General features: G+C 44.9%; 1 protein-coding gene across 4 annotated transcripts in view; it reads left to right on the plus strand.

The window, feature by feature from the left end:
• SRA1 (steroid receptor RNA activator 1) overlaps positions 1-21,438 on the plus strand; it is a 246,957-nt gene that overhangs the window by 16,988 nt on the left and 208,531 nt on the right. For 2 of the 4 annotated variants that reach the window (XM_069654244.1, XM_069654245.1), the window contains exon 2: positions 2,508-2,633. In XM_069654244.1, coding sequence (XP_069510345.1) covers positions 2,508-2,633 — 126 coding nt within the window. The remainder of the gene's footprint in view (positions 1-2,507; positions 2,634-21,438) is intronic. The other 2 variants (XM_069654246.1, XM_069654243.1) reach the window with 1 other exon arrangement.

A 21,438-nucleotide genomic window follows, 5' to 3' on the forward strand; every position in this document is an offset into this window, starting at 1 on the left:
TGCCTCTTTACCAGCACTGATCTAACACTCCACTGAAACAGTATTAGCGTAGCTTCTTTTCCCTGGCCTAGTGCTATAGCTTTGTTGCACATAAATATCAGATGTTTCTTATAGCCAACTGAAAACTAACTTTGTGCGAGGGGCAGTCTAGTAAGGTAAGGGCATAGACCTTTGGTGTTCCCTTAACAAGTGTTTTTCTTTGCATAATCTCTGGAGGGCATATATACTCCCTTCCTAGGGAGACCAGGTGACCATTTTCTAAAGGAAAGCGTCACAAAGCTCTACTAGAGTGACTCCTACTTACTAGCTGTAATTGCCGCCTTCCTCATAAACATAAGAGCCAAGTTTATATTGTGGGTCAAAGATGCGCAATGTGCTACTTGTTGCAGGTAAAAAAGAATGCAACCACCCGTCCTGGAACTATCAGATCACTTGTATGTAAAAGGAAATGCCAAGTAATGCAGTCTTAGAAGTTCAAAGTTGGGGTCAGAGGGGTATTGTACTCCTGCCTGAAAAAAACTATTAATTTTGGAGTATACATGTTTTGTAAGTCTCTTAAATGAAGGGTTTGTTTCTCCACTTTGCATGTTTACTTGACCATTGTCTTGTTCCATGTCAAACTTGTGTCAAGCGTTATAATTCAAGGTTCAAAAAGTGCACTAGCATCTAGCCATTAGCTAGTGATATTTGACTCTTCACAAACAACAAATGGTGTGCTGTGTGTATGTTGGCAATGATGACTTTTTCATGGCTGGCTAGTAGCTTGCAACTTTAATTTTTGCCCCTGTTTAATGACAAAATCAGAACATTAAGTGTTTTTAAGGTTTTGTAAATATGACTAATTATTGCTACTTTAATTTAAGAAATTGACAGATTATTTTGATCAAGTTCCCTGCCAAATACCAATGGCCTACTTCAGAATACTTGACTCGCTCAATCTTAGAAAATAGTAAAATAGCCCTAAACAAAACGCTTATGAATCATTCCTAATATTATCCAAACATTGCGGCTAAAATAATTAGTTGGCAAATGTATTTTGCAATAGATAAAAAGAAATGAGCAGAGAGGAACAGTGAAATAGTGCCCGTGACTTAAATTCCTGTGATTAAAATATTACTAAAGCTTTCTGTTGGTGAATGTTATTAATAACACTTTTGTAATTGAATGTTATAGGAAACGCACTTTCCTCTGTGCTTACTTCTGCATTTTCAAACATTACAATTGCCAGCAGCACTGAACCAGATCTATTACAAGCTGGCTGTTTTGAGAAGGCCCAGCAATGTGTTCTTTTATAGCAAACTAATTTTGTTAACATTCCACCAGTGCTATAGCACTGCTGCCTTGGCTTTATTACAACCAACCACTGTCCTTTGACCGCAAAAAGGGATAACTAACGGTAATCCAGTTTAAAGTAAATGAGGGTTATTGTTGGAATAACAAGACTGTCGCAGTATAAATACTGTTATAATAATCTACCTTAACAACTGTATTGTAGAATATGCACAACTACAAAAATAAAGACATTTGAATGTTTATATAATGGAAAATTATACCAATAATAGATTGTCAACAGTTACATTATTCCAAATAACAGTCAGGAAAATACACAAACAAAGAAATAGTTGGCAATTGAAGTAATTATGTGAATGGATACATGTATCCATAAATATATTGATCATGGGGACCTTTTTTGGGGGGATTCACAATTTGGTCCGTAGTACACATGCCTGGCTGCTTCGATGATGGTATCCCCACTGATCGTACTTGTATTCATACAAATAGCTCTCTTTAGCAAAATATTCTTAACAAATACATGTATCAAGTTAGTAGTTGTTGCTATTACTAACTTCATTTTTTCTTTTATGTCATTTTTCTGCCAGTCTGTGGCTTTCAATATAAACATTTGTTGGGACACTATGTATGGTGACCTTCGAATTTAGATTGTGCATCAATACATTTTTGATGGTATATTTTTTTGTTTTTGAACAAATGTTTCAGATATGTTGGATCATAAGTATGTACAATCATTGGAGTTTTTTCACCATCAATTTTATGCATATTAGAAATGTTTTAATCCCAAAGGAGCCTCTATGTGAAGTGTTGTTCGATAATACTCGACTATCATTTGCAATATTTTGTAAAGCTCTACTGATTATCTGTTTGGTATAATTTTACCTATATATAAATAAGCATATGTCTTTACTTTAGGAGTTGCCACATTTTCCACAACACCGTTTTTTGAGTTGGTAAACATTTGACACATGGGGCTAATATCGCATATTATGGGAGAATATACAACTACAGGAAAATACGTTTGTGCTTAAATGTGCACAGTATTGTGTAAATTACTGTTTCGATTAGACTGCTATGCAATTGTGTTTTTAAAATGAGTTTGCATAACTAAGCAAGATGCAGACAAATGACAATGTCTCGTTTCTGGACATAAACATGCATAGTTTGGACCGTGTTAACATTGAAGATGCCTTTTCTCCTCCCCTCTGTGCTAGGTAATCAGGAGAAGGGCTGGAATGATCCTCCTCAGTTTTCCTATGGACTACAGAGCCAGGGAAGTGGCAGTAAACGGCCACCTCTGACCAAGAGGGTCCCAGCTCCTCTGGAAGGATCACCACAAGGTTTGAAAGTGCATATTTTTTCAGTTCCTTATTACAAGTATTTTCCCATTGTGTCCCTCAAGTTTCCCTGGGTTTCATTCTGTGTCCTCGTAATTTCTTCTGAAATGATGGACCTGGGCTTGTCTATCCACCTAATAGTAAATTTGGTTTAGTATTTGGGACACCCACAATGAATATCAATTGTAATGTCTTGCACAAGCCGGTCAATTGGCACAGCGAGTAGAGCGCTCACTTTGACATCCGTGCAGAGCCTACTAACGCAGGTTCGAATCCCGGCAGGGCCAAACTCAGCCTTTCATCCTTCAGAGTTCGATAAATGAGCACCACACACCGTGGGTAATAATAAGCAGCTCTCAGATACCTGAGGGTTTGTAGCGCTATATAAATGCCAAATTATTATTATTTCAGTGGGTTGACCTTGTTCGTTCTGAAAATCCCCATGGACATTACTCTTCCAAAGGTCAATAAACACAACCCTAATGTCATGTATATGTGACATAAATGTAAGTTCGCACAGGACCTTTGAGCTGCCTTTAATCTGTGTTGCAGTACAAGCATGCAAATCATTTGAATCTTCACCCATTCAAGAGGTTAAACTAAGCCAATTGTACTATTTAAGACATAGGGCACTGTGTGTACTAGGCATAAGTCCAGCCTTGTTACCTAAAACCAAGCCTGAGCATTCTGATGTGGTATTGTACAATTGTGATAGCACAAGCCTATTAGCACCCTCAAGTTATGTTCTGTTATCTCGTATGTCTCCTCCTGCCATTTTGTAATGGCCTTTTACCGCTGTGGCAAGTTTGTCCCTTCAGCAGACCATCTTCTGAAACTATGAGAGAAAAGGAGCATTGCATGGCATACAGCAGTCCTTTAGTGTAAGGATCTGATCATAATATTAGAAATGACGAGTGTAGAGATGCGGGGCAGAGTATATTGATATGGTCGAGACTGTCGGCTAGACTGAATTTTTTTTGTGGGATTCAGCTGCATGCTATGGTGCACAGATTTTTAGGATGAAATGGTGCTGATGCAGAATGTGGGTTCCAATTCGATTGGTTAAAACATAAAAGGAAGATGGCCACCAGGGGGCGCGCTCATGGATGTAAACTGACGCGATCTTCTCCTAGCGAGAGGCTGTGGCACATAAGGACGAACGAGCCAACCAAACTTTCTGTGAAAACAAAAGTTGTATTCCCTTCTGCGTGTGTCCTGGGAAGGCATCGTGCTGCGGCTGGTGTCTCTCCTGCGTGATGGGAACAGGCAAGGCGCACGGAAGATCCCTCTTGAGAGTGCGGGGAGGTGAGTGCGTGCCCCCCACCCAGATCCCAGTGGTTGCTGTGTTCCACTGGGGTGAGGGGTTCCCCCTCCCTCCGACCCCCACCCGGCAGTCAGCCTGGTGGGGGATCCTCAGGGCTGGGGAGACGTGGCAGTGGCAGGGATACGCTAAAGCCCCAGAGGTGTAGCCGGAGGATGCCCGGGAACACACAGGGTGTCCTCCCACGGCGAAGTGGCCACCCCAACCACGTAGGCGACAGGGACTGCCCCGAGGAGAGGTGGAGAATCGCGAGCCATCAGCTGGGGCTCGAGGAATTCTACTGCAATACACAGGGATAACGTTCGAGAGCTTGCTGGAGGATGAGCTTTCCGCCCTACAAAACTTAAAGCTCAAACAAATTGAGCTTGTCTCCTGTACCCCAAACGTTCTCTCTGTTGGAGACATCCTTGTTTGCGTTGGCAGCTCTGCCGCGGTTGTAGGGGGGGGTGCATCGTCCATGGTCTGAACCCTCTATTTCCCAAGGGCAAACTTTCACATACATTACCTTGCACTACCTTGCACGCAGAGGGGAAACACCATTTTAAGGCTTGCTTACCTAACCAAGGTCTCCCTGTCTCAAATGCAGTATGGAAGAAGAACCAAGGCTCCTCCACAAACAGCCGTATAGTCTGGGAGTGGTGGACTGATGATCTACAATGGAAATGCAGTAATGGGAATAGGATACAGGTCTTCTCGAAGTTGTGTTTTTCGGTTGTTGGGAGGTGGAGCTCTGGACCTGGCCGCCCGGGGAGAGAAGAGGTAAGGGCAGTGGGATAGCAGTATGGCAGTAAATATAGGAAGGCAGGGGGGGTCATCACCTTAAGGTGGGAATGTTGAATGCCAAGGGGAGGAACTAGCCCACAAAAAGGTGGCTAGGGAGTTCCTTAGAGCGGGCTTTGATGTAATGATCCTCCAGGAGACTAAATATACTAGAGGGGAGGAACGGAGGTCCTGGGTGGCATCTTGGGACAGGAATACTGGGGCTCTGGGCCCTTGAGGAAAGCGGGGGTGCGAATTCTGATTGGGAAAGGGCTAAAAATTGAGGTGACTAAGGTATGGGCAGATGAAGAAGGCAGGGCTCTTTTGGTTGTTGGTACTACACAAAAGGTGTGTTTTACGTTTGCCACTGTCTACTGCCCCAACCAGGGTCAACTGAGGTTTTTGCTGAAAACTGATGCTGGAGGCCTCAGACCATATAATATTGGGAGGCGATTTAACATGTGGGCTGATGTTAAACTGGATAGACAGGTGGAAGTTACGTTTGTATATGAATTGTTTGTTTTACAACTGTTCGAGTTACAATTGACATTTTCACAATTGACCGAATTGTGAAGGTCAATTGTAACATATATATATATAACAAACCCCCCCCAAAACCCCTATGTATGTATGCATATGTATGTCAATTGTGAAAAGGTCAATTGTGACCCTTTAAATTCGGTCAATTGTTCATTCGAACAATTTGGGTAATACCGAAGTTACAAGGACACAGGATCCGCCTGGAAGGGGGTGGGAAGGTCCTGGAAATGTTGGGGGTTTACGAGCTCCGGGATGTATGGCGACATCTTCACCCGAAAGAAAAGGGGTATACTTTCTACTCTGCCCCTCATGGCACCTTCACCAGAATAGATTATATGTACATCTGAAGGGGGCTGTGGGAGGAGATGCTGGGCTCTGAGATCTCCCCGATCACATGGTCCGACCACGATATGGTTACAGTGGAGTTGAATAGGCTCGTCCTTGTACATGGGAGGCGGAGGAGGGGGGTGGGGGAGTCCAAATGGAGATGTAAATGAGTTACTGTGGAAGGACCCTGCGTTTTATGTGGAAATCGGGGAATACTTCAAAATAAATAATACAGGAGAGGTGTCGAGGAGGATGCTGTGGGAGACGGGGAAGGTGACGCGCAGGGGGATCCTGGTCAGGGAAGGGGTGTGGAAGAAAAGGGAGCGGACGTTAATTGAGAACAGGTTGAGAGGGGAGATGGGAGGGCACAGGACACCACTGAGGAGAGGGAGGACAGAGTGTTGGAGGCAAGGAGGAAAAGGGAAGAGCTCTGGCTCCTGGAAGAAGGTTGAATAGTCAGGAAATTACAGTTCCTGAAACAAAAGTTTTATGAGAAGGGAGACAAGGCTGACTCACTACTGGCTGCCAGGCTGAGGGGACAGCTGTGAGAGGTGGGTGGCGGCCATAGAATGGGTGGATGGGACACAGGAGGGATTCAAGAAGCATTTGCAACATTTTATGAAAAATCATTCAAGTCGGAGGCTAACTCGGGGAGGGGAGCCATATCTGCTTTTCCAGGAGGAGGCTGAGGCATGCAAAGACCCAATTATGGCAGAAGAAGTTGGGTGGTGGTAGGACTACTGTTGGGTAAGGCCCCAGGGGAAGTTGGGTTCACAGCAGGCTTCTATAAATCATTTATCTGCCACCCCCCCTTTATGGTTGAACTCTTTAATGATATTCTGGAGACGGGGGAAGCCCTGGATTCTTTTTCCCTGCACTTTAATGACGATTCATAAGGAAGGTCGGGACCCCAGAAGTTGTGGGTCTGACCGCCCCATTTCTCCTGAATATCTACGCCAAGATTTACACACGGGTACTGGCGGCAGGATTAGAAACATACATGCCCCAACTGATATATTCGGACCAAGTGGGTTTTATAAAGGGTCGACAGGGGGCGGACACAATGAGGAAAACCTTGCATCTGATTCATGAGACGCAGGCGATGGCGGGGGACCCCGCACATCTATCGGTGGATGCTGAGAACGCTTTCCATCGGGTGGAGTGGGGCTTTCTTGAGGAAGTTCTGGGGTAGGTGGGTTTGGGGGTCTAGATTCAGGAGATGCATAATGGTGGTGTATACATCCCCTAGTGCATCTGTGGCAGTTAATGGCGGCTACTCCTCTGGTTCGCCCTAAGTAGGGGTACTAGACAGGTCTGTCCCCTCTCCCCAATCTTATTTGCGCTTTCCCTGTAACCTCTGGCTCAAAGAATCAGAGGGGACCCTCGAGTAGAAGGACCTGCAGTAGGAGGGGTAGATTACAAAGTTGCTTTATACGCAGATCAAATGCTCTTACATATAAGGAACCCCCCCAACCTCTATTCCAAGGGTAATCCACCTGATTGAACAATATGGATAGCTATCGAGTTTTAAAATCAACAGGGTTAAGTCAGTCCTGTTTCCTCTGAGGCGTGACGGGGATGAAGACATGAATATATCTACCCGACTGGGGCTAATCGTTAAGTGGGACACACTGCAATATCTGGGGATTAATCTCACGAGGGAGGTGGGAGATTTATGTGAAGCCAACTTCCCCTCGCACATTTCCAGATTTCGTGACGACCTGGAAAGATGGGGAAAACTGACCATATCTTGGCTCGGACGCCTTAATGCCCGGAAGATGGTGTGCCTACCAAGGTTCTTGTACGCATTTCAGATTCTTCCGATCCAGGTCCCTAAGCCCTTTTTCTGTGAGCCAAAAAGGGAGATGCTTAAGTTCCGGTGGCAGGGGATGAAAGCAAGAGTTGCGTACAAAGTTCTTACCTTGCCGAAAGAAAGGGGGAACTGGTTGGACTTCCGAATTTGAAATTGTACTATAAAGCTGTACAGCTAAGGGTCCTCCATACCCCATCTTGGAATGCAGAAGGAATTTTAGTGGGTTGTATTGGACAATCTTAACTTAGCCCCCGCCACGGTAGGGGAGTGGTTGTGGGTACTAAGAGGCAAGCTTCCTCGCAGAATCAGGGACCATCAATCTTGGGGACTATATGGGAGATTTGGCGTGGGAATGCGGATATGCAAGGAGAAACGACATGGCCATCTTCCCTGAGTCACTTCGGGGCGCCGGAGGTCGGAGGCGCGATCCCAAACCCTGAGATTCCAAGCATGGTTTGAGGCAAGTCTGGAGAGGGTGGGCCAACTATGGAAGGAAAGCACCTTAATAACGCTCATGGACCTGGAGGAGTAACTGGGCATAGGTGCTCTTTCAGTCTTCTCATACCTTCAGCTAAAGGGTGTGCTCATGAGCGGAAAATGGAGAGAGTGGATACAGAGACCTTACTCCCTTTGAGAGCCTACTAGATAAGAGAATTGAAACAAAGTGCTGGTGTTCGCAGGGAAGGGGTCCACAGAGAACCCGAGTCGGAGATGGGAAAGAGATGGATTTGGAAATTGACCCAAGGCCTTGGTTGAAAATATGTAAGGGGGTCTCTTATACCTCGATTTCGATTCAGTAAAAATGACATGCCATAAAGCTCCTTCATAGATGGCATTATGACCATGTCCGGCTCTCAAAGATGTTTGTCGGCGAGTCCCATATGCTGGCGCTTAAGTGGCGAGAGGCCTGACTGTTGGCATATGTGGTGGGGATGCCCGCGAATACATGTGTTCTGGGATGAAGTACTGGGGTGGGTTAAAGACCTAGATGGGATACATCATATCAAAACGTCTTTCCTGATACTATTCGGGATGGAGGAAGTAGAGGGAGAACTGAGAAGGTTGTTGTGGTTGACAGCGCTCCTGCTGCTGGCAGCACAGGCCTGCCTAGTAATGAAATGGAAATGTGACAGAACTCTCAGTAAGAAAGAGTGGATCAATGTTGCTCTGAACATATGCATCATGGAAAAAATAACTGCAGCGCTTCATGGGAGGGCAGTGCCACATGAGAGGATTTGGTGTGAATTTATGTAAAGATACCTGAAAAGCTAGGGAAAGAGGTGTTGAGCGTAACCAGTTGGTATAGGAACCACAGTACCGAGAGTCTTAAATTGTGAACGAGATGAATCCCTCCCCCGAAGTGACTACCCCCAGTCGGACAATATCACAAGAAGGGGAACCGCTCTCCAGAGGAGGCCAAAGACATTAGCTAGACGTAGGTGGTAAAACTCACTACCTGGAGACAACCAAAGGTTTGCAAGTTGGTTTATATTGTGTTAAAGAAGACACCGTTAAGGGAGGGGGGCGGTAATATGGGAAGGGAGGAATGTATCTAGTTAACAATGGTGTGTCATGTGGGGGAGGGGGAGACAAGGGTTGATTGTTCCTTTGAATGTCTTAGTCCGAAGTTGTTGGTTCTTGATGTACGAAAATTACAATAAAAATAAAATAAAAAAAAAACCAATAAAAGGAAGTAAATGTACATGTCCCTATTTTCCTTTAGGGAAATGGTCATACTATTTTCATCTTCATTACATTAAAAGTAAGGAGAAGCTAAAAAATCTTTCAGCGTAGGAGGTGCCAGCATGAAAGGCATGCTTATACCATTCAAAACAGACCATCTTACAAGATCACTGATTGGCTTGTGTCAGATTTCTAATGTTCGCTAAATGCAGTCTTTCTTGTGTTTGGACTGTTTCCAAATTGGATTGCTTGAGGGATTTATACCCAAGGCTTACTTACACTTCTTCTTTCTCGCTGGTGTCATATCAGAACGGGGCTGTAATGCATAAACTGGTTATGATGCCTCTTTTCTTCAAATAGCTATGTCCTTAAAGTATATGGAGTAAAGATAGTCCCACAGTTCACATTAGCTGCTGGTGTACCCCTATTAATTACTGATGTACTTGGAATAGAGGGGACTTCATCCACAAAAGGGTCTTCAACTGGGCTGAGAGATACACCGACCTCAGCACAATATCACCACATGCACTCATTCCAGCTGCCTGCAGAGATTAGGGAACCTACAAGAACCATCTTGGGTCGAACGAAGGGCTGATCCATGCGACTCATGACTAGCTGTATCGAGAAAGTTCCCTGCCAGAATCCTATCACAGAGCATCCAGTTAAGGACCGATAGAAGGGCACACCAAATCTACTAGCCCACTCGCATTGGCGAGCAGATTTTATGAAGGGCGGTTACCATTTACATGGTACTCGACCTTGTTGGTGAGTATGAGATGTTTGAAACCTTTATTTGACATTTACTGCAAGCAAGCTTTGTTTGATTCACTGTGCATGGCTGGCCTTTGGTTGGCAAAATTGCACCAAATATGAAGTGTACGTATGTTGATTTGCTCCATTTTACAGAAAGCACTGGTTAGTATTTTGTCACCCATCACCATGGGGCAAGTGCAGTTCTCATAGGTCAAGTATGTTGACCAAGGAATACACCCTGCAGGTCTAGTGGGATTTTTAAGAATTTGCAAAGCCTGAGCTAGCGTAGATTCTCTCCTAAGATCTCCCCTCCCACAGTGGTGCCATTTTGCAGAATTACGCTCCCCTTGCCATTTTCCGTCCAGCTCCCAGCATCCTGCAGATGCTGCTTTCACTCTCAAAAGAGGACCCGTTTCCTGTTGATATCTCTTTCCAGCTGAAGTGCTTCTCGGTTACTTTGGGAGTTTAAGTGATTTCCTTGGGATGTCCACTCGCTCTGGTGTCCAAAGCAAAGGGCTGGCAGAGCTACGGGTTCTTGCTATTTTCTTTTCCCTCATTTTTCGTTTGGTCCCTGTTGGCCCTGTTTGCCACTGGCTTCTACAAAACATGCCTCATACAAAGCACGCAAACCTTCAAAATAAACTCAAACACAACAATCCACAAAAACATTTAATTACATATATTTGCATTCTTCTGAACTGCCACTCTGCTCCTGCTCAAACACATGAACTCATTAACACTCCCCAAATATATTCTTCCTTTTGAAAACACGGCACAAAACCCACCGCACACCTATTATACCTGAATGCTTTCCCCCGCAATATCTCATCCACCACAAAAACATGGCATTGGCATCATATACAAAGAGTCGCTCACGTTTTGTAGCCCCATAAACGTCCGGAAGCACTCTTTTGCTTGCTCTCTTCCATCACACCTTTCTCCTTCTCATTTACCACCCCAACACATAATCCCAACTTCCACGCCAACTGACTTCACAACCACGGCTCCCCTGCAACAATCTATACCTTGGCAACCTCAACCCTGGTAGTTGGCATCAGCAACCCCATACTAAAAAGTATCATCACTCCACCCACTCCCTATGACCTCACATAGCTCATCACTTAAAAATTAGTCATAGGCGCCCCTCTGCAAGAATGAACACGGCCCATTGACCTGTTCTTTGGGAAGGTACCCACTCGAGAGTCCGCAGCCACACTTTAGGTCACTGTACCTTTCACAGATGGGGAAAGATCCATTTGCAGATCAGTCTTTGTCCCGCCCACATGGGTAGTCCAGCACCAAAATGATATGGCAATTCCCTTCTGAACAAGAGTACCAACAGCAACCTCAGACACGTGTTTTAGCCTTGTTTGGCCTCATCAGTGAGGTGGGGCTGTGCCTCCCTGAGCACAGTGAGCAAGGGGTCCACTGCTGGATGACCCTGGGAAACTTAGGATGTCTACATAAGGCCCTTGAAACGATCAAAAATGAGTCCTAGGCGCCCCTCTGGGAGAACGAATGCAACTAGTGTGGCGGCTGACTCTTGAGTGGGTACCTTCCTAAAGAACCAATCATTTAGCTGTGTTTGTTGTCAAAAGGGGAGGGGAGAGGGTAGTTGAGTGTCCTATTTTGACATTTTGAAGACCACACAATTGACTGAACTAGATCTGCGTTGTTTGTGTTCGGCCTTTAACCTCTTAAGTGCCAAGGACGTGCTATTTCGTCCTTGACATTACGTTTGTGTTGCCAAGGACTAGGGTTGTAACGGTATTACGGTATACCGTTAAAAAGATACCGTGAACCACTTAATTAAACAATAATAACCGTCACATTGTTTATACCGGTATACCGTTCATACCGTTAAGTGTGCTTTTCAGTCTGATTTGGAAAGGCTGCAGTAAGCAAGTTCTGCACAGTCTTGGTCTTGCACTGTTGGATGTGCCGTCTGCCAAGTAGTTTCAGTTTGAGCAGTTTTTAATGCCATTCCATAAACCACACGTGCCTGACACAAAATCAACATGTTAGCAATAGGAAGAATGAATACAGTGCCAGGAAGGAAAGGGGTTTACTTTTTTTTATTTACATTTTTTTTTTTAAAAGTGCTCACACAGCCCCAGGGCATCGAGGCGCTGTTAAAGAAATTGGTTTTGTTTATTTTGTTGCGTAATTGTTTTTGTCTTAGTTGCGTATTTATAACGTGCTTAAACACCCAGAGGTTTCTAAGCGCGGACCCAGGGATCGAACCTGTGTTGCTTTGTGTCGTCTTGCTTCCAAGGCACACACGTTGCCGCTGAGCTATCCTCCCGGGACTTTGGGGTGGCGGCTTTGGGGTTTATATATTTATAATGGATAATGTTTTCTAAACATATGACAATGGCGGATTTCCCTGGTTCTATCATTGAATTTACATATAACAAGTCACACTGCGAAATTTAATCATCTCTGTGGGTATTCCCTGCTGCCATACCAAAGGGTAACATGTCCGTGATTACTGAACACCTTTTGGCCCAGAAGTAAACTAAAGGCTGTAACGTAAAGAGAGAGTGCGTGTGCGTGTGTATGCGCACAAGCGTATACTACCATCAGACTCCATTGATCTGTGGCATGCAGATTATCAATATGGCAACATGTTCATCTTCACCAGTAGCCAGTGGGGGAGCTAAAAGCCTAAATGACCACTTAAGAAAAGCTATTCAGTTTGCTTTGCCAGTCGCAGCAGGGCCCCACCTCCCCCTCCTCTCCACACGTGCGTTTGTGTTTGGTGCAAGCAAGGGGTGGCATTTCCGTGGAAAGTAGGTTGAAAAGCCCAATTCTGGCCCTGGGTGCATGGTTTTGTTTGTGATGTTTGTTTGTGATCTGACAATTTATGACCTTTTAGAAAATATTTGTTAAGATTAGTTAACTCCACCTGCTATAACGCGATAACCATGATCTACCGTCATTTGGCAAGAAGGTTATTGTACCGTCATAAAACTAATACCGTGACACCCCTACCAAGGACGTGCTATTTCGTCCTTCACATTACGTTTGTGTTGCCAAGGACGAGATGGCTCGACCTTTTTGGCACTTCGTGTTGTGCGATCCCTGCAAAGCAGGAATCGCACAAAAAAGAAATTAAAACCCCCGGGCTATGTGAGGGGGAGGTTCCTCCTCATGCCCCGGGGGTTGGATTTCTTTCAGTTTCACGTCAGCGTGCATAATTCATGCCGACATGAAACTGAAAGTAATTTTCACTGCGGCAGCCATTTTCGGCTGCCGCAGTGAAAATGAAAGGTGAGTCTCCACCCTTTCTCCTCCTCGATCTGCCAGGCCAGCCAGAACTCCAGGACGATTGGAGATGATGTCCCCGGCCTTGGACATCCGTTTACCATCCCCACGTCAAGACGCACTTGAAGGAAAAACAATGCATCCTTCTAGAGGAGATCCCAACGCTGCTTCTAAAGGACGCCATAGAAATCTTCCAGGCGGACCAGATAAACAAGGGTATTTATTCAACCTACTTCCTTGTGCCAAAAAAAATCTAACCATTTGCCCAGTATTAAACCTATGCCCTGCAAACACCTATGTCAAGCCACAAAAGTTGCGCATGACAACGTTACAAGAAGTAATCCCTCTGCTAAAGCGTGGGGACTACATGGCAACACTGGATATGAAAAATGCTTATTTTCGTATTTCAATGTTCCCAGCGCACAGCAGATTCGTGCATTTCAAGATGGCAAACCAGCACTACCAATTCAAAGACCTACCCTTCGGAATAGCATCCGCTCCAAGGGTATTGACAAAGGTAATGGCGGTGGTGGCAGCGCACCTGCGAGGGAGGCAACCCCAGTGTACCCTTACCTGGATGACTGGCTGATTACAGGGGAGACACCCCAGATTTGCAGGCTAAACATTCAAAGAACTATCAACCTTCTCTTTCAATTGGGTTTATAAATTAATGAGAAAAAAATCAAGCCTAGCGCCAAGCACAACCACACAGTTCCTGTGAGCTGTGATGGACATAAAAGGGGGGGTTAGTCTTTCATTCAAATGAAAGAGCCAAAACATGTTACTGCAAATACCTCATTATCAGGCCGGCCACCAGGCAAGTGTACGAAAAGCTATGCGTTTGCTAGGCATGATGGCGTCGCATTTACCTGGTACCGCACGCACTTCTGCGCATGCGCCCCATGCAGTAGTGGTTGGCTAAAGAGTGGTCTCAGGCAAGCGGTCAGTGGGACAATCTAGTGGTCGTTATGCCAATACTGGTACAAAACCTTTGCTTGTGGACAAGGGAGAACTTGTTGAAGAGGAAACCCTTCCACGACCCAGAAGTGCAAGACATAGTGACGACAGATGCGTCACTCTCCGGGAGGGGGGCTCATCACCTTCATCACACAGCTCATGGTCTGTGGACTCGTGCCCCGGCACAAAACCACCTCAATCTGCGGGAACCTCTGGAAGTATTCAAGGCTCTTCAAGCATTCAAAGAACACCTAACAAATCAGTCGGTATAGATTGAACTGGGGGTTCTCACAGCCCTTTAAGATGGGTTAGCAATACCTTTGAGATGGACAGTGGATGCAGAGTTTACTCCAACATCAATAGTATCAAAGCATTTCATAAAAAATTACATTCTTAAAGTAAAAAATCATCATAGGTGACATTTAACCTACGTATCACTAATGTCCTCCTACGTGGCAAACTACAAAAACCTAATGGTGAGTATGATAGGTTCTACAGGGATCATCTAGGTACACGATCCATACTAGTTTAGGGCAGTGGAAGAAAATGATTTGTTTCTTAACTTCAGGTGGGGCAACTAAGCCCTTCCCTAAAATATGTCACTATGAACATCCCTAAATATACGTCGTCTAATTGGCTACACAACTATAGGACCCTTGATCATGCGGTCCTCTATCATTGGTTACTTTCTTACCTCTGTCAGTACCTTCACTACCTACGTTGCAGCACGCAGGCTGAGAGTCCAGGTGCAGATGAGCTTAACTATAGCTTCCCACCAATTAGCATATCCATCCATCATCACCTCAGTGGTCCACTGTCAATTACGTCTTTGAACTCGGCCTTGAACATGTTCTTTGCTCTGGGGAATTCAGGGGAGTGAAGGCACGCTCTGCCTTCGTGCGTAGGTGTGACCATCATGCTCGTCCAACTTCTTCTCACCACGTGACTAAAGACCACGAAATAGAGCTTTCAGTGTATTAAAATGCTATTCTTTTATAGACCTCTGACGTCTTCTTGTTTTTGTCCATGCCTTCTGAACAGGAGCTTCGTTCTTTCACACGATTTCGCATTTCTGAGTTTTTGCCTGTAATTCACATGTTTTCTAACTGCGCCACACTTGGAAAAATGGGCAAAGCGGCCTTCCTTCTTTTGCTCAGCTCTGCTATTGTACGTGGTGGGAAAATCCATCCATTACTGACTCCAATATATACTCTTATATGAATGTACACGTTGGCACATGCCGCAATCTATTCACTATGAAGCTAGCCTTTAAGAATACTTAATCTGCTTGCGTTTCTTTGCATGTATATGTTACGCTCACCTGATATCAGTGGGGGCGCCTGGAAGGCTCCGAGATCTGGAACCCTGGATGCGTAGTTGCCCAGTGCTGAATAATGAATCTTAGTTATTTGTAGGGTGAGCTTTCCATCCTGTGTTTCTTGTGCTTCGAGTTGCTTCACTGGTGCAGTACGCCTTCCTTGGGCCGAGGCCTGCTGTTACCCCCGAATCTGCTGGTAGGCAGGTAGGTTTGTTAATTGTAAGTCTTTGTTCTGTTTATGGTTGGAATTCGTTAATGTCTTTATCTCCTTTTCAGGTGCGAAGGTCTTGATGCTGGCGTGCTGGATGGAGAGGCACGTTTCTAGGTTAGAGAAAGCGCGAATCGCCGCACCTTTGTCTTTTAAAGCTAACCTGCATTTTCTTCTTCTCCTCACAGGCCGCTGTGGTGCTGTGAGTGGATGAGAGCGCGATGAAAAACAGGCCCCCGGAATCCGTTAAAGTTAGTACAGCGCTGTGCGGTTTAATATTGAAAGCGAACCTGAATATGTCTCTTTTCCTTTGCAGATGTTGCTGTGGTGCTCCGATGGAAGCGTGGCGTAGCGTGATGGAATTCAGGTAAGACTGATGGAATTCAATGTTTTGGAAGCAGGCGTTCTAATATTTTTCCCTTTCTCGTTATTGCAGGTCGCAATGTTGGAACAGCAGCTGTGGTAGCGGTTCGCCGGAAGTCCTAGTACTCACAGGTGAGTGATGTTTCTTCTTCTCTCGGTTTCCACAGATTGCAGCAAAGTTGAGATGCTGAGTGCTGGATGGTGTTTTCTCGGGTAAAACAGAATAATCTTGTTGTTGCAGGATTACAGGAAGATGCTGAAGAGCAGGAGCTGGACACGGTGAGCGTCACGCTGCTGGTTGCAGAATAACACGAAGCGTGTTCTGCAGTCAGGGTGTGGTTTATATAGCCCAGGTAAATTAGTACCAGGGAAAGTAGTTCAAGGCCTGCCACATCCAAAACACTAGACCGCATGGCTTGGTTCTTAGAACTAGACTGTGTGGGTGCTTCCATGTTGGATTTAAAGTCCCATGTACATAAATGGGACCTAGTTTGAACAGCCCTTCCTTCATACATATGAGCCGGTGCCAAAGGCACCAGGACTGGCTCCAGGAGCCTATTTCCAGTGGTTTTAAGGCCCTCGGGGTTCTGGTGGGAGCACAACTTGTGCCCCTTCACAGTGGTCATGACAGTATATACATGTGAAATAGCTTGATCTTTATTATTTCTGCAGCATAAGTTTCTTCATCTTGATCCCAAGATGTCATTTATCTCAATACTTTCTTAATGCCTTATAGAATTATCTGCATTCTCTAATCTCTGCCTGTCAACTTTGCTCTGTATGATGGTGATGTCGTCACCATTCTTCATCATTCATTCGCTCTGTTTCTTCAGGGATTTCATTCAAACGACCATCATACTGTCTCGTATGCAAGTATGGTTTCCTCAGTGAGAATCTTGCTTCCCAGATTCTCCTAGGTATCAGTATTTTAATTGGTACTGCACGTATCACACACACTGGCATCCAACATATAGGTGCTGTAGGCGAGATGGTTGAGGTGGGGGTACTTGGCTTCTTCTATAAAAGATCCTCACCGACCGCACTACAGCAATGTTTTATATCTTTGTTGTAACTACATTGTTGTAACTGAGCTTCAAGTATCCTTGTATCTGTTGCGCCCAGCTACCTAAGGGTTTGGTGCGCATTACCAAATAAATACACAAACAAACATCAATAAACAGGGGGGCACACATTCCCCAAATCTGTCCAAGCAAGCACACAGAATTCGGAAATGGGCACTCAGACGGAAGATGTACCTATCCTCACAACACGTTCCAGGGGAACTCGACACTCTAGCCGACTTGCTGAGCAGAGGCCCCCTACCACAGGATCACGAGTGGCAACTAGACACAGAGGTCATAGACCACATCTTCTCTCAGTGGGGTTACCCCACACTAGACTTGTTTGCTACAAAAGAAAACGAGCAATGACCAGATTTTGTGTCCATGTTCCCCCAACCAGACTCCAAGGGGAATGCCCTATGAATGAAATGGTCAGGGAAATTTGATTTTCTTACGCCCCCCCCCCCCCTCATCACCTCTCGAACAAGGTGGTGAACAAGATTCACAAAGAACAAATGACACTCATCCTAGTTGCTGCTATATGGGCGAGACAACCATGGTATCCGCATCTGCGCATACTGGCGATGTGCGATCCGATCAAACTACTGTGCCAGTCCAACTTACTCACCCAACACTGGGGATTAACAGTGCACCCTTAACCTCACTCAATGAACTTGGCAGCATGGCTCCTGAAGTCACAGTTTGGCCATCTAAACCTGCCACAAAGGTGTATGGATATCCTCAAGGTGGCTCGCAAACCAAACGCCAGACACTGTTACTTCGACAAGAGGAGATTTGAAATTTGGTGCTAGTCCAAACAGATAAACCCTGTAGAATGTACTCCATCCCACATTCTCCATTATATGCTCCGCTTGTTAGACTCAGGGTTAGTATTCAACTCTATAAAGTTTCACCTGGAGGCTTTTTCAGCTTACACCACCTCTCAGAGTAAAGTATTGTGGTGGAAGGTTCCCGTCATCAAAGCATTCATGAAGGGAGTAAAGAGACTTCACCCTCCGATCTCTAACTCTCTGCCAGGCTGGGATCATGTAGTTCTTGCAAAGCTCATGGGACCGCCCTTGAGCCTATGCACAAGGCGAGTCTGAAATACCTTACATATGAAACTGCCTTCTTAGTGGCTATTTCTTCCATAAGAAGAGTGAGCTTCAAGCATTGTCGGTGCAGGACCCTTTCTTTGTCATCCACAAAGGCAAATTGGTTTACGCACACACCCTAGGTTTTCTCCTAAGTTCATCCTAAATTTCACGGAAACCACGTAAACCAATCCATTGAGCTACCGGCCTTCTTTCAGAACCCAACCGGCTCAGCTGAGGAAAAACTACATATACTGTATGTAAGGAGGACGGTCCTTTACTATGTAAACAAGCCAAGACCGCTAAGAAAAACAGACCAACTGTTTGTCACTATAGCAACAGGCAGAGAAGGGATTGCATTTCCAAAAATGCCACCTCCAGATGGATAGTTGGATGCATACAGCACTGTTATTCATTATCAAGCAAGACACTGCCTTTTACACCAGGAGCTCACTCCACCAGAGGTACAGCAGCTACTTTGGCCTTTATCGCAAATGTCCCGTTAGACACCATTTGCAAAGCAGCTACATGGAGCTCAATACACACAGCATTACTGCATTGACGCTCATTCCAAAGCAGATACACAGGTGGGACAAGCGGTTCTAAAACATCGATTTGCCCTTAGACCTTCTCACAACCCACCACCTTCTCCTAACACTGCTTGCTAATCTATGCATAGCATGTGATCTAAGCAGATTCCACAAGCCTCAGAAGGGATACATTGCTCATCATAATCTTATTTCTGATGCTTCTTTCTGCTTAGATTCACATGCGCCCACCCTTCCTCCCCTTTGGAGAAAAGGCACATGGATGTTTTATATGAGCTTTATCTGATACATATCTGCTTTGATACACCTGTATTCGCGCTACACTTCATGCTACCTCATGTCAGAAACAAAACAATCTGAGGGCCCTCGACGCATGAAGGGCCATGGGTACAGTGGACACTACACTAGGGATAGTATTACTGGCACGCCCTGTCGACGTCCATTTTCAAAAACAACAACTGTAATACTCAGCGGCTTCCACTAGATGTCGGCCTATGCATAGCATGTGAATCTAAGCAGATACAAGCATCAGAAATACTATTACAGTGAGTAATGTATCATAACCTATTCTCGCAGAGAAAGGTGTCCCCTTAGTCTAGATTCTTTCTTAGCACGGACAGAGCAGCCAGGCTTATTTTAGGAGGGAGAGAGGGCTTTAGCTTGGTACTTTGAAATTATAGCATACATATGCTGCAAAGAAACACTATGTATTGTAAAAATAAAGGGTTTATTTAAATACAAGTAGACCAAGATAATTCTTGGGTAAGTAAGTACTATAACTTCATAAAAACACAATCATAAAAACAGACTCAATACCTATGGTATGCAAACTAAGGTACAGCCTTATTTAGAAGAGCCAGAAGCAGAGCCAGACGCAAGTCTAGGTGAGACAAACCTAAGGTTATACATTCAGGATAGTAAAATAATATTCCTGGGGAATAAAACCTGGTTAGATTTACTTTTAGAATACAATCAGTATTTCAAGGGTAGTTGACCCTGTCAGTCATGCAGTGACACTCCGTTATGAAACCGCATAATAAACCAACCCTGTTATAACATTGCAACATTACTTTTTAGAACTCCGTTCAGAGCTGGTAAAACAACTCCTATACTTTCTGGAGGGGCCTCAAGCTACTCATTCATAGGTATGATCACTCAATAACTATTTTAGAACGCACTAAGCAAATAAGGGAAAGCAAAACCCAATTGCGCTTCAAGAAAGACGCAATGTATTTCAAGGTAAGTTATATCTACTGTTATATAACTATCTAGCTAGTTATACCGAGTATACATTTAAGAAGTGTATAATACAGTTTCTAAGGTAAGAACTTTATGAAACTTTTTTTTAGAATAGCACCACAGCAATTCAGGGAAGCACAACCCAGCTTTACAAGTTTAGATGAGCAGCAGCTAATCAAGGTAAGACCTATGTACTTTTTTTTTTAAAGGAACCTCCAGCTACTTAAAGGTATGTATACACCCTAAGACTGAAGACCAGGGAAAGCAAGACCCAATGTTACACTTAAGACCCAATGTATTTCAAGGCAGGTAAACCCTATTGGTAAGCTTTTACACTCATTCAGTTAAGCAATGATAACAGTACCAACACTTATTACTTTTTAGAAGGGGACACACACCAACCAAAGTTAGTAAAACAACGTATACACTTTTTAGATGGGCAGAATGCAACTCAAAGGTAAGACATTTTGTAACCTCTTCTTTCACAGAGATACAGTTACCACTTTTGTACTTGTTATACTTTCAAGGCAGTCCTTTTCTTTTCAAGTCCTTCCCTAGTCTATTGCATGAATTCCCTCAGATGCAGAAGAGGGACTCTAGTGGTCTACGTGCCAGCTGCATGCAGGTTGGGAAAGGGTTCAGTTGCAGGAAAGCCAACGTTTCATAGATCTTCTTAAACAAGTATTCACTTTTAGAGTTCGGGACGTCACAGAAGGCTCCCTATGTGTTCCATCATTAGGCCTGGGGAGGTGGCATGGCCAAATTCCCAACCGCACGAATCACCCACTCAGCCTCACAGGATTCACACCAGACTTCAAGTAAGTATTACCCAAGCCCACGCAGTACCTTACTAGAAACAAAGAGCTTCTGGGTGAATGCCTCCTGGATGCAACAGAACATGACACAGTCCTTGGATTCCTGGTCTGGAGACGAAAGAACTGCACACTGGATGGGAGCTTGCAGCAGCAGTCGTCTGAGGAGGCTTCCAGCAAAGGTTTGTTCACGGATTCTCACGGCGCTGTGCATTTGGCACCTTTTTGCAGCAGCCAGACGACGTACAAATACTGCTGGTCGTATTCTCTTCACTAATCTGGTCCTGCACTCTGTTGAGGGGACTTTAAGGATTCAAATCATGTCTTTGGAGATCCAGCAGTATTCTACCAAGTTTCAGATTGAGTCGGACTTCGGAAGACCATGCACTGCACTCCGGCTCGAGGTCCCAGCGTATTGGTGATTTGCAGCCCAGCAAGGTCACCGCACATCGTGGGATGGCTCACAATGCAAGTCTTCTTGAGACTAGTGGATCTCACCAGCCTCTGGGTAGGAGTCGTCGCATTTGGGACCCCCAGGTAGATTGGATGGAAGGGTTGCATCAAAATCTGGTTACACAGCAGGCTCTCTGGGCGCTGGAAATTGCTACAGACGCCTTTTCTTTATCTTCGGATTCAGATCCAGTCGTCGACTTGTCAGCAGCTTCCAAGTTCTGAGAATTTATCAGGAACTACAGCGCAACCTCTGCAATCGCTCCTTGCAGTTTACAGAAAGGGCGGTCTGGCT

This window comes from Ambystoma mexicanum, chromosome 3q (assembly GCF_040938575.1).
Source record: "Ambystoma mexicanum isolate Mex_15411 chromosome 3q, UKY_AmexF1_1, whole genome shotgun sequence".
NCBI classification, from domain to species: Eukaryota; Metazoa; Chordata; class Amphibia; order Caudata; family Ambystomatidae; genus Ambystoma; species Ambystoma mexicanum.